At 41.0% G+C, this 14713-nt stretch overlaps 1 protein-coding gene across 1 annotated transcript in view; it reads left to right on the plus strand.

Annotated features, from left to right (window-relative positions):
• Positions 1 to 14713, plus strand: part of GALNTL5 (polypeptide N-acetylgalactosaminyltransferase like 5) — a 79698-nt gene that overhangs the window by 41464 nt on the left and 23521 nt on the right. The window contains exons 6-7 of the mRNA XM_023548054.2: positions 1335 to 1457; positions 5675 to 5924. Of these exons, the coding sequence (XP_023403822.1) occupies positions 1335 to 1457; positions 5675 to 5924 (373 nt within the window). The remainder of the gene's footprint in view (positions 1 to 1334; positions 1458 to 5674; positions 5925 to 14713) is intronic.

A 14713-nucleotide genomic window follows, 5' to 3' on the forward strand; every position in this document is an offset into this window, starting at 1 on the left:
CTCAGTCTAATGGTGTGGTTAGTGCTTCCAAGGGGCTATCAGAAAGAAGTGACATTTAAACTGAAGTCTGAAGGATGAGCTGGAGTTATCCAGGTGAAGAGAAGGAAAAGGTGTTTTAGACAGAGGAACTAGCATTGTAAAAGCCCAGGAGTGAGAGGGAACATGGTGAGTTTGGGATATTGGGTAAGGCTGGCGTGTAGGGAGGAGCAGAGTGGATAAAACCGGAAACATAAAAAGGAACGTGCTCAGAAAGAGCATTATTTGAATTTTATCTAGAGAAGATGAAGAGCTATTAAAGGACTTAATGCAGGGGAGTGACACAATCCACGTACTTTACCAGAAAGAAGGTTTAAAGTATTTCCATCAAGGCCTGAATTTCAATTGGACCATTGGTTAGTGCTCAAATCAGCGATGCCATCTTTGGAGTCTGCTGTCCCCATTTACCACATGCTGTAGGGCCCATTTTCCCATGGCAACAACAGTGTAAATATTGGAGAGGTTTCAAACCTAAAAGCCTACCTAATCCAATGTAAATCTCACCCACTATGGGCTGGGAAGGAAAAAGGTGAGAAACAGTAGGAGGAAAAGGAGACATCTCACCTGGCCCCAGCCTCCTCTATTATCATCATAAACCAGCAACCAGCTGCCATCCAGCAGATTCTGACTCATGGTGACCCCACGTGTGTCCCTGCAGAACTGCTCCAATGGCTGATTTTTCAGAAATAGATCACCAGGCCTTTCTTCTGAGGCACCTCTCTGTGTGGACTCAAACCTCCAACCTTTTGGTGAGCACTGTTTGCACCATCCAGGGAGTCGTCATTATCATACTCTCTTTCAAATATTGAGAGGCTACTAGGGACCAGGCTCTGTGGTAGGTAATAGATTTCCCCCTCTCATATAATCCTTTAATTAATGTAATGAATATTATTCCTCATAGATGAGGACACTGAGACTCAGGGTGGTACGACAACCTACGTGAGAGTCACTGCAGAGTTAGAAGCGTGTTGATTATAAGGCAACCAGCACAGTTAGAAGGAAATCCAGATTGCTCCAAAGCTTCCTAACTCAGGCTTTTCCCGGTAAAACGTCCATCAAAATTGCAATGTATTAAAATAGAGGTATCTGACTAGGAATACAGAAGAACATTTCCAGCTGACTTAGATGATGAATCACTTTTTTTTTTCTCCTTCTCCTTCCACAGGATAAAACTTTCTTCTAAAGTTAGAACTCCTGTGAAGCAACATGGTTTTTAGGGATTAATCATAATTGTGACAAACTGTTTTAATTTCTGAGGTAATTGTTTACTAATTACCAAGTGTTGAATATTTTTCCAGATGATTTGAAAGAAAAATTAGACTATCACCTGGAAGTTTTTCGGGGAAAGATTAAATTGATAAGAAACAAGAAGAGAGAGGGGCTGATCCGAGCAAGGCTGATTGGAGCATCTCGCGCTTCAGGTATGAGCATCTCACTCAGAACGTGGCCCAGAGTCTGTGTCCAGGGTCTTCCTGCCCAGGCACGTGGGAATCCACACGAGAGCCTCTGTGTCTCTGCTGGCTCACTCAGAAAAGTGGAAATGCATTTCGGCCATTTGAGTGTTTAATCTTCTTTTGACTCAAACTACTCTGCTTTGAGACACCAATTTGTTGTTTCAAATGGAAGATATTCTTTTCCAGGGGCCATCGCATTATCCCGTCACAGGATAAGTTCCCCAGGGTGCAAAGTCTGAGGTGGAGTGCTGCATACGGGAGGCTCATTGGGGAGTGCTCTTGGAAACAACACTTGTAAAGGGATGAGGAAAGCAAGCTGGACAAGGAGAAAGTGGGTTGGAACGCAGCTTCTGCAGAAGCTTTGGTCTATTCGATGGAGAGTTCTAAAGCAAAGGTGGGGTGTCAGTTCAGGGCTTCTGGGAAGCAGATGCCAAGACAGAATGAGAAGATAACGTTTATTAGGGGAAATTGAGGTGAAGCATAAAGGGAAGACAGAGAAGAAATGAGATATGAGGGAGCTTCAGACCTGACATTTGTGAAGAGAGAGAGGGAAGGAATGAGGTTTGAATTGAAAGGGCTTCAGATTGCTGTACGGCTCTGAGAAAGGCGCAGTTGGGCTAATGTGATGGACAGGTCTCCGCAGAGAAGTAGGGTAGAACACAGGACTCTAAGGAGCTGAGGAGCGACTCAGGACCACCAGAATAGAATGTGTTTGCCCAGATCATGGAAGCAGCAGATAAGAAGACTAACAGGATGGGAAGAGGGATCCTCAAAATAACCATAACAGTCATACCTCAAGAGGAGTCAGCTCAGAGAGCACCAAGCATTCTTTCCATAATTCCAGTTGAGTAAGAACTTTCCTGCCCCCTTCACTTCTCCTCTCTCACCCTACTTTGACCCTTAGTGAGATCAGACATCACAGATAGCAAGCTGGGGAAGGAGAAAAGTAAGGCAGTGATAAGAAGACGATCATGCTAACTTTAATTCAGAAGCAAATGACCTTCCCATAACTCAACCTAGTTGTGGGAGAAGGGACAATGAGTAGTTCTGCATCAAGTCGGGGAACATTGATTACAACAGGATGGAAATTCTAATTTCTGAACTGAGACTGTGTTTTCAAATTAGAGTGACTATAAGGCTTCCAGTTAACCCAGAGTAACCAGAAAAGTCCTGGGGACTGTTCTGGTTTGCATCCAAGGGTAGTCCTTCTTGGATGGCCTTAAAGGAACAGTGGAAGAAAAAAGTAAAGTTGTTTTTGCCGTGAGTCCTGCTTGTTCAAGATATTGGTAGAACAAGTACACACATTTGTTTATAGAGGGAGAGAATATCTTGGATAAATAAGAAATCAGTCATTTGAACTGAGGGATTATATCATTTTTAATGACTTAAAATTCTGTTGTGAATTGCATAGAAAAATAGTTGTATTTTATAGCAAGACGTGGAAGATGTACTCTTTCTTTTCAATGTGATTCTTTCGTAATGATATTTTAACAGTTTTATTGATATATAACTTACAACATACAATTTACCCATTTAAAGTATATAATTCAATGATTTTGGTACATTCACAGGGATGTATAACCATTACTACAATCTAATTTTAGAACATTTCATCGCACACACACACACACACACACACAAACCATATCCATTGGCAGTTATTCCCCATTCCACCACCCAAGCCCTAAATACTCACTAAGCTACTTTTTGTCTCCCTAAAAATACCCATTGCAGTTGAGTCGATTCTGACTCGTGACAACCTTACATGTTACAGAGTAGAACTGTTCCATAGGGTTTTCTTGATAGTAACCTTTAAGGAAGCAGATTGCCAGGTCTTTCTTCTGTGGTACTGCTGGGTGGATTTGAACTGCCAACCCTTAAGTTAGTAGTTGAGTGCAAACCATTTGAACCACCAAGGGGCCTTTTTGCCTATTCTGGACATTTCATTAAATGGTATCGTACAATATGTAGTTTTTTGTGTCTGGCTTCTTTCATTTAGCATAATATTTTCAAAGTTCTTCCATGTTGTAGCATGCGTCAGTACTTTATTCCTTTTTATTGCTGAACGATAATCCATTGTATGAGTTTTTTTTAATGCATTCATCGGTTGAAGGACCTTTGGGTTGTTTCCACTTTTCTGCTTTAAGGAATAATGTTTATATAAACATTTGTGTAAAAGATTTTGTGTGAACATTAAGTATTCACTTCTCTTGGGTACCTAGTAGTGGAATCGCTGGACCATACGGTAACTCTGTGTTTAACTTTAGAGGAACTACAAAACAGTTTTCCAAATTTGCTGCACCATTTTACGTTCCCACTAGCAATGCACCAGGGTACCAATTTGTCCACAACCTTGCTTTGCTATTGTCTGTCTTTTTTATTATAGCTGTACTTGTGGGCATGAAGTGGTATCTCATTGTAGTTTTGATTTGCGTTTTCTTGTTTAAGGACTAATGATGCTGAGCATCTTTGCATGTATTTATTGGCCCTTCGTATATCTTCTCTGGAGAAATGTCTATTGAAGTTCTTTGCCCATTTTTTTTTTCTTCACTCCTTTTTCAATTGGGTTGTCTTCTTATTTTGAGTGCTAAGAGTTCTTTATATGTTCTAGGTGCATGTGCCTTATCAGGATGTGTGAGTCTGTGGATGACTTTCGCCTTCTAAATGGTATCATTTGTAGCACAGAAGTTTTTAATTTTGATGAAGTCTAATGTATCTATTTTTTTCCTTTGTCATTTTTACTTTTGGTGTCATATCCAAGAAATCATTGCCAAACCTAAGTTCATGAAGATTTATGCCTATGCTTTCTTCTATGAATTTTATAGTTTGAGCTCTTACATTTATATCCATGATCCATTTTGAGTTAAATGTTTGTGTGTGGTGTGAGGTGTAAGGGGTCTAACGTCATTATCTTGCATGTGGATATCCAGCTGTCTCAGCACCATTCGTTGGAAAAATTATTCTTTTCCCCATTGAGTTGTCTTGGTATCCTTGTCAAAAATCAATCGACCATAAAGGTAAATGTTTATTTCCAGATTCTCAATTCTATTCCATTGTTCTGTATGTCTGTCCTTATACCAGTACCAGACTGTTTTGATCACTACAGTTTTGATTACCGTAGTTTTGTAGTCAGTTTCGAAATCAGAAAGTCCTCCATCTTTTTTTTTCTTTTTCAGGATTGTTTTGGCACATTTGGGTCTCTTTCATTTCCATATGAATCTTTGGATCACCCTGTCAATTTCTGCAAAAAGGCCAGCTGAGATTTTGATAGGGATTATACTGAATCTGCCGATCGGTTTGGGAATTATTGTCATTTTAATAATATTAAGTCTTCCACTCTAAACATGGGTTGTTTTTCCATACTTTCCTAATTATTTTATGTTGACTACAAGAAAAAGCCTAAACTCTTCTACCTGAGTGTTGAGGCCTCTTCCAATCTGAGTCCTTCTAATGAGCAAGACAATACATGTTCTTTACTTTAGCCATGCCAGTTTTCCCATGTTCACTAAGCAGAGTACCAAAAAACCAAACCAGACCCACTGCTATAGAGTTGATTCTGACTCATAGCGACCCTATAGCACAGAGTAGAACTGCTCCCATAGGGTTTCCAAGGCTGTAAATCTTTACGGAAGCAGGCTGCCACATCTTTCTCCTGGAGAACAGCTGCCAGGTTTGAACTACCAATCTTTTGGTTATCAGCCAAGCACTTTAGCCGCTGTGCCACCAGGGCTCCTTCTAAGTAGAGTAGACCCTCATTACAGCTGAACTTCAAGAGTGAAATTAATGTTATGCACCTTTTCATCCTAAGCACCAAACTCAATGTCTAACAAGGTGTCCTCTCAGTAAGGATTTGCTAAATTAAGCTGATTGATCAAGGCCAAGCTAAAATGATTTTTTCTTCTTTTTTTAATTTAAGCCTATTCAGTTCCACATGCTTCTTTGGAATCATCCCCAAACCACTGTCTAGCCCAGCTCACCCTGCCTCCTCTGAACATCTATGGCACATGATACCCCATTTCCTGGTACATAACAATGTATTTCTTTCCTCCCAATGAAACTAAAATCACACTATGAGCCAAGCACATAGTAAATGCTCAACCAGTGTTCACCGCACTGAACTTTTACTTGAGTGGTCATAAACTTCATCCATATGGCCTAACACTAGACTGTTGCTGCCTCCCCAGGGGATGTTCTGGTGTTCCTGGATAGCCACTGTGAGGTGAATAGAGTGTGGCTGGAGCCCTTGCTATTTGCTATCTCCAAAGACCCCAAAGTGGTGGTTTGCCCTTTGATCGATGTCATTAATGATACGACCCTGGAATACACACCCTCTCCTGTTGTAAGGGGAGCTTTCAACTGGAAGCTACAATTTAAATGGGATAATGTTCTTTCCTATGAAATGGAGGGACCAGAGGGACCCACCGGACCAATCAGGTGAGATTTCTGCTGTTTACAGGGCAATAGCATGTATGTATTTGGGACCTGGTAAAAAAAATGAAGTTTTCAGAGATTACTGTTTTTATTTCTTTGGTTTGATGAATAGAAATGTTTTATTTATTTTGTTTCTCAAATTCTTGAGTAACAGAATTTGTTAGGTGTTAAGTTTCTGTATGAACAATTGACAGTGAACATCTTAGACCACGTCAGAATACCACAATGGTTTGCATTGCTCTCATTTCACAAGCGTCCGTCTTCAGAATGTAGACTTTGTTCTTGGAAACCAGTGTGTCTGTGAATTATTGAACAAAATGTCAGCACTGTGCACATCCCAGGAAAAGCAGACATCTGTGCCAAGTTCACCCATAAAATATTTATCCAAGTGCTTGCAGCCTGCAATTTTATAGAGTCTTAATCTTGGAAAACGTATGTCTAAATGAGAAAACAGTTGAGTTTGTTTTTAATTCCCTGTTCTTTGCTCAAAATTTGAATATTGAAACTTTTAACTCCATTTATGAGGCTACTGAAATAGAGACTCCCTCCAGGTCACTCCCCACATACGTTAACTTGATACCAGGCTCATAATTTCCCTCTTCTCTTGCTATTGACCTTGATGCTTCCAAAGTCGCATGGGTAAACGTTCCACCATTATTGCCTAGAAGAAGTCCCTGGGTGGCATCAATGGTTAAGCACTTGACTACCAGCTGGAAGGTTGGCTGGTTGAACCTACCCAGAGGCGTCTTGGAAGACAGGCTGGAGAACTGCTTCCAAAAGGTCACAGTCATGAAAACCGTATGGAGCAGTTCTAATCCGACACACATGGGGTCACCATGAGTCGGAACTAACTCATGGACAACTAACAGCAGCAACAACAACACCTAGTAAGTCCTTGATCTTCACCTCTATTCTAATTGAGCTAGAGCTGTATGATCTTGTACAAAGTTACTCAACCTCTCTGCCCCTTAGTTTCCTCATCTGCACAATCTGGAGAACAGCAATACTTATATCACAGGGTTATTATGAGCATTAAGTGACATAAGACATGTCACAGATGACATAATAAGTGTTACATAAATGTTAGCTAAATTAGAATGGTTAGCTGTTATTATTCCTACTTATCCTGGACCTTTCGTCATCTCGATTACTAGATATCCAGTCCTTTCTTTGTCCACAACCTGGAATCTTCTTAGCTTGTTCCTGCTCTGCTACACCTTTGACGTCATCAAGACCTCCAGTCCTTCAATTTCTCGTTTTGTCCCTTGTGGCTTTCTTTCTTCTTGTGTAGCCTAGATATTCTGACCTATAAATTCACTTCTTCTCTTGCCAATACCTTTACCTGCCACACCTCTGCCGCAAGATCTCTGCAAATTCCCAACCCTGAGCCAATTCCACTGCATTAGCCTGGCTTGTCTAAAGAACAAAAACCAGTGAAGCATATATATGTGTGTATGTATGAAAGTATGTATATATAGAGAGAGATTTATTTCAAGAAAATGGCTCAGAGTTGTGGAGGCTGGCAAGTCCCAAGTCTGTGGATCAGGCATCAGGCTTCTTCTGACTCACGCAGTTGCCAGGGCTAACAAACTCAAATCAGCAGATCAGATGACAGGGCTGCTGGCCCATGGGGCTGCAGAAGCTGTTGGATCAGGTCAGACAGCAGGCTGCTGGCTCACAGGGCTTCAGAACCTGGCAAATCCCAAATCAGCAGGTGAGACAGCAGGCTGCTAGCTCAAGTCCCAAGGTCAGGTGATGATGAGCCAGATGCAAGATCCGGAGTAAGAGAGAGATTTGCCAGAGCATTCATATATATTGGGTAAGGCCACACCCTCAAGGAAACTGTCCTTACTGGAGCAAAGTGGTGACTTGAGTAAGGGTGTGATTTAAAGGTGTGACTTTAAGGCTGTGACTTGAGTCATGCCCTTTATTAAGATACACCCCACACCAATCCATTCTCAACATATAGACGTTTAGGACTTACAACACAAAATTACACAGTACCAGGAAATGGAGGACAATTACATCAGATCACAAAATGGAAGACAATTACACAATACTGGGAATCACAGCCTAGCAAAGTTGACAGATAACATTAACCATCACATTTACCATCTCTTTTTTGTGCATATATCATCAGAGCTGGTACATTTTGTCAAAACACTTAGAGATGTGTACTAAAACTCACACTTGTTTGTGATCTCTGACCTCGTGCTGCTCTGCAAACCTTTTATTCATCCCTAGTGAGTTCCTGTGCTCATTCACCAAAGTGGCGATTCTAGATCTTTACTGCTTCTCATAATACTGATATCTGCCCCCTCCCTGACTCTCTTACTCTTGGCAAGCAGCCTTGTCTCCTAACTCAAAGGTGAAATAAAGATGATCTAAGAATTGGGAGGAGTTATTGGGAAATTACTTAGTACTTTATCCTACAATCACCAATGGGATATTGTGTTGTGTGGCAATACCCGAAATCTCCCACTGCCTACTCTATTGCAACGTATAACCAGCCCCAGGAGACCATCCTTTGTGATGACTCCCACATCACAGCTGTCCATTCCTCTGCCCACCCTCATAGACCAGGCCTGCCTTGCCACACCATAAGTGACATCCCAGCCTGCAGGTTCCCCTCTCCCAACTCATTCTCTCTGTTGTTAATTTTCTTAAAACCTCACTTTGCACATGTCACCAATTAGTCTTATTTGGAAAGGATTTCCATTGCCTTTAGGGTGACATACAGACTCCTTCATGCAGCCTCCACTGCCTACCTCACCTCTCTCTGCGCTCACCTATGCTCCAGCCCTATGGTGTGTGCACATTCGCGTGCTGACATCTCACTGTTCTCTCACACTGTTGCCTTTGTTTGGAATGCCCTCGCTCCTCTTCTGTACTTTTGTCAAGCCTACATTTTCTAGAAGGCCTACCACTAATTGTAAATCTTTCATAACATCATTCCTAACCATCTCTGGTAAACAACATCTCTGGTACTTGCCCCTAATCCTGAACATCTGAGGTCTGTTATTGTCATAGAATCACTTAGTACTCAACACGCACTCACTTGATTTGTCATTCTTCACGTGTAGAGATGTTCTATAACTCTTTGGTTTCCTTGTACCTTACACAACGCTGTATGCATTCATTCATTACTTTGAGAGGCAGTATATCACTTTAAAGGCTCCATTCAGGAAGGCCTGGTTTGTAGTAGAAACTCCATTGCATATTAGATGTGTAGGGCTGCCATGTACAGTTGTGTAGGCTGGGCACTGCACATCTCTAGGAGGCATCATCCACATGCCAGGTGACTAACATCACTGGAGTTGTGTGTTAAACATCCCTCCGTTAGGCCAGTTACCTCTCTAAACTTCAGTATCCTCATCTGTAAAATGGTGATAATAACACTCATCTCTTAGGCTTATTGAGAAGATTAAATGAGATCACACTTATAAAACACATAGTTTAAGGCCTGACACAGAGCGAGTGATCAATATAAACGGTAGCTATTGTTAATCTTATAGACTTCAGGACAAAAAAGAATGCATATTGTATTGCAATAAAATTTAATATATAAAATCTTGATTTGTCCAAAAATAAAAAATTAAGCATCAATATTTTAGTTCATCTTAGGATAATTTAAAACAAATTTACTAAGAAGCAACTGTAGTAGCCCATTTACAAAAAAGTGATTTGTAATTTGCGTAACATTTCCATACAAAATATTTCCCCATCTGTATCTTATTCGAACATAAAGCTAACACATTCATTAGGGAAATTGTATCCCTAATAGTTATTTGACAAACAAAAAACTTTATGGGATTCTAACACCCTTTTAGTGCATATATAAATTGGTATACCAAAAACCTGTTTCATTGAGTTGAATCTGACTCATAGTGACCCTATAGGACAGGGCAGAACTACCCTCTGGGGTTTTCAAGGCAGTAATTTTTATGGAAGCAGACCACCACTTCTTTCTGCCACAGAGCTGCGGATGGATTCAAACTGCCAACCTTTCCATTAGCAACCAAGAACTTAACCACTGTACCACTAGGGCTCCTTTTTAAATTGGCATATGCCTTTTTTAAAACAATTTGGAAATATAAATGAAGAATCTTATAAATGTTCTTATTCTTTGACGCAATAATTCCTTTTTTTGGAATTTATCCCTGAGGAATAAATCAGAAATACATACAGAGATGTATATTATACCAGCATTTATATTAGTAAACAACACAAACGTTCAATACTATTAGAATGGCATGAGGATTAGAGGAAGACTCATTAACCTGCCGTGTGCAGATGACACAACTTTGCTTGCTAAAAGTGAAGAGGACTTGAAACGCTCAGTGATGAAGATCAAAGACCACAGCCTTCAGTAATGGATTATACCTCAACACAAAGAAAACAAAAATTCTCACAACTGGACCAATAAGCAACATCATGATAAATGGAGAAAATATTGAAGTAGTCAAGGATTTCATTTTACTTGGATCCACAATCAACAGCCATGGAAGCAGCAGTCAAGAAATCAAATGAGGTATTGCACTGGGTAAATCTGCTTTAAAAGACCTCACTGAAGTGTTAAAAAGCAAAGATGTCACATTGAGAACTAAGGTGCACCTGACCCAAGCCATGGTATTTTCAATCACCTCATATGCTTTTGAAAGCTGAAACAATGAATATGGAAGATGGAAGAAGAATTGATGCTTTTGAATTACGGTGTTGGAAAAAAATATTGAATATACCATGGACTGCCAGAAGAACAAATAAATCTGTCTTGGAAGAAGTAAAGCCAAAATGCTCCTTAGAAGTGAGGATGGTGAGACTTTGTCTCACACACTTTGCACATGTTATCAGGAGGGACCAGTCCCTAGAGAAGGACATCATGCTTGGTAAGGTAGAGGATCAGGGAAAAAGAAGACCCTCAAACAGATGGATTGATGGGCTCAAGCATAGCAACAATTGTGAGGATGGCACAGGACCAGGCAGTGTTTCGTTTGTTGTACATAGGGTCACTGTGAGTCAGAACTGACTGGATGGCATCTGTGATGGTTAAGGTTGTGTGTCACCTTGGCTGGGCCATGATTCTATGTGGTTTGGCAGTTATGATGTAGTTTGTCAGCTATGTAATGATGTGATCATCTCCATAATGACAACTGATATAATGTAATCACCTCCATGATGAGATCTACTATGAGCAGCCAAAGGGAGTTTCCCTGGGGGTGTGACCTGCATCCAATATATGTGGACTTTCTGGCATAGCTCCCTGGCTTCTGCTCACTCTGGATTCCTGTAGCTGGCTCTGTATCTGATCTCTGGTTCTTGGGACTTGAGCTGGCATCTAACCTAACAAAAACATTGGAATGGTTTTAAAAAGAAGATATATTTATGTACTCATTAAAAGTTTGTGAATACAAACGATAAAGGGAAAGTATTACAATATGTTAAAAGAAAAACAGGCCATAAAATGATATCAATTGTGTGAATATATATATACATAAAAAAATGTCTGTATGATATCAATTGTGTGAATATATGTATACATAAAATCACACAATATCTGCGTGCATGTAATGTACAAACACCCAGTAATGTACAAATTGGTATATTTTATATTAAAACACAAAATTTAACAATATGTGGTGGGATTCTGGGTAATTTATACTGTCTTCCTCATAGTTTTCTACACTTTCAAAGTTTCTGTAGTAAGCATTAAAAAAAAAGTTCTTTTTAAAGGGTTAAGAGAAAAAATAAATTTTGGATTTTAGTCATGATGGGAACAGCATTCATATCTGAAGATACATTTTTTTTCTTTTACTTAGAGTATTTCTAATGATAAAAAAAAAAGGTAGGTGGAATGAATTTTGGAAAACTTAGAACACAGAAGCAAAGCCATGGCCTGTGCTTATACTAATGATAACTAGCAGCTTCCCACAGCTCCCCTTGACAGGCAGGGGTGACCATTACCAGTCAAAGTAATGGGCCTTTTTCCAAGTACATATCAAGGCCCTTTTTCACTCTTGCTCTACTGTCTCAGACCACTCCCCAGCATTTCTCCCACTGAGGCTCTGAGACACTGAGACACACACATCACATACACACGACACACATATACACCTCACACACACACACACCCCACACAGCTCACACACATCATACACACACACTATATGCACACACCCCACACAGCTCACACACATCATACACACACACTATATACATATGCATACACACACCACACACATACACACCACACACAACCCACACACATACATACATCACCACAAACCACACCATGCACACGTATAAGCACCACACACAATCCCCCACACACCACATTGCACACACACAGACACAACACACACATATACACATACTATGTACCCACACACCACACACACACCCCACACACACCATTAACACATACACCACACATTCATTCATTGACACACACACATTTCTCAGTGATTTCAAGATTTTAGGGTAAAAGCTTTCTTGAGAGGAAGGTGTAACTCAGGGGCGGATTAACCAGTAAGCAAGGTATGTACAGGCTTACTTGTGTTTATTTCCTAATCTGTTGTGAAACATCACATGGATGCCACCACATCTTTGCTGTGGTGAAAAACGGGTGAAATTACCACATCTTTGCTGTGGGGAAAAATGGGTGAAATTACCACATCTTTGCTGTGGTGAAAAACGGGTGAAATTGTGCACTACATATTAGTAAGTAAGCACATATAAGCCTGTGTGTACCTTGCTTGATGTAAACCCTTGTGTACCCTGCTTATTGGGTAACCCATTCCTGGTTGATAAATTCTTTGAGCAGCAAATATTCTTACCCCATTTTCCATGGGACCTAAGTCTTAAAAACTATTTTGTGAAATTACTTAATTTGTAAATTTAACAAGTATTTATCGAGTGCCTATTTGGCCAGGCAGTGTGCTGAGCGTGGGACAATGCTCCAAATCTGTGTGGTGCTCAGAGGTTGTACCCAGTTTCTACCTAGTCAGGAGGCCATTAGAAAAAGGGCACCAATAACTGATATGGATTGCTCCATAAACATCACATCCTTCTGATCAGGGCCTGAACAGACATTAGCATGTGGAAAGTAGCTGTTATCACTTACAAGAATCATATAGCATACAACAGGAAAAGTTCCATCATGAGCAGTGCCCCCTCAAAAGCTGTCTGGGCATAGATGACAACTCCTCCTTTCTTACTCCACTTTGTGTGATGGCCACACAGAACTCACAGACCATATTCATGATTATGGGGCTTATTAGGGAAATAACAGGTTACAATTCAGGCTCAGGATCAGTCAAGGATACAGTTCTTCCATCAGGACAGCCTCTTCCCAGCTGTGATCACAGGCACGCCTATCCCTGGCCATAGGCCTCTGCCCAAAGACGCTCAGCTTTCTCTCTCCATGGACTGGGAAGCCCACTGCACAATCTCCCGCTGCCAGGTCTCTGCTGCCACCACTTCTCACCACCTTCATGGTTACAGCTCACTCTCTCTCTCTCAGTGTCCTGGTTCCAGGAGCTTTTCAGCGCAAAGATCCCAGGTTCAGGTGACATGCTGGCTCTTGGCTATTCTTCCCTGGTGGTGATGGAATCTTCTCTTTCCCACCTCTGGGAAGGCTCATTTCAAAACCAGAGGGACAGCCCACCTCCTTGGTAGGCTACAATTATCCTATCTGCACAGTCCCACCCAATCACCTTGGTGGGAGTTACAAAAGCATGGTGAGAAAGGCCACACAAAAGTGATCCATCACACCACACTCCCTGACTTCTTGAGGAGAGGAGGTGGTTAGCCCAGAACTGTGTCTTTTTTATATATCAGGTCTCAGTGGGGGTGGTGGCTTGTTCTGAGGCCTAAAGATGCCAGCAGGACAGGAACAGAGACAATCATGGCCGCCTGGCTTGTCTGAAGGACGTGCTCCTCACAGTGAGGATGGAAAGCATGACCACTGCCCTCAAATATGTATAGTGGGGAGGACAGGCAGGTGAAAACATGACTTTAACATGGTGCTGTGATAGGGGAGGAAACTGAAACAACCACAGGAGAACTTCGAAAATCTCTGCTACAACCTCCGCACCACACAGTGCACCAGATTGTGTACTCTATAACTGTGCTTCAGATCCCACCCCCTTTACCCCACAAGAGCTTTGCTTCAGTAAGTCTGCCCTCAACTGCTTCATCATGAGTAAGAGCAAGTAAACTGAGGCACTTGACTAAAGTTAAAATGACTACTTCAGGGTTGGAGGCCCTACTCTGTCTTGCCTTTCTTTTGATATAGGCTAATCCCTGATTTACTTTTTAAGGCCTGTAACTAAGTGTAACTAAGAAAATGTTTTTTCATTTGTTTGTTTGTTTTCTCATTGTTTTCTCTGTAGTTAGGCTGGGAGAGCTTCAATAAACTGTTTCCCAGGGCCTATCAAGACCCATCCTGCCAAATAGCCTCAAGAAATATTCCTTCCATGATAAAAATGTAGAAACAGCATCTCAGGAAAAAAGCCTTCGCGCTAATACTTATCTAAATCTCCCAGGCAACTACTTACAAAAGATTTCGTTTAAACGAAGCTGTTTCTAAGAAATGTCCTGTAAAAGCCCCACCACAGCCCCTCCTTGCCACGAGTCCCTGCAATTATCAGGCTATAACCAATTTTAAAGGAACACATGCTTTAACCAATCCCCTTCAAGCCCCCGCTCCCAGTAAACCTGCCTTATGATGATGTAAATTTGTAACTTCCAATCAAATAATATGCCTTAAGCTCTTTGTTCTAACCCCTTAAATA

The sequence above is a fragment of the Loxodonta africana genome, chromosome 22 (genome assembly GCF_030014295.1).
Source record: "Loxodonta africana isolate mLoxAfr1 chromosome 22, mLoxAfr1.hap2, whole genome shotgun sequence".
Classification (NCBI taxonomy): Eukaryota; Metazoa; Chordata; class Mammalia; order Proboscidea; family Elephantidae; genus Loxodonta; species Loxodonta africana.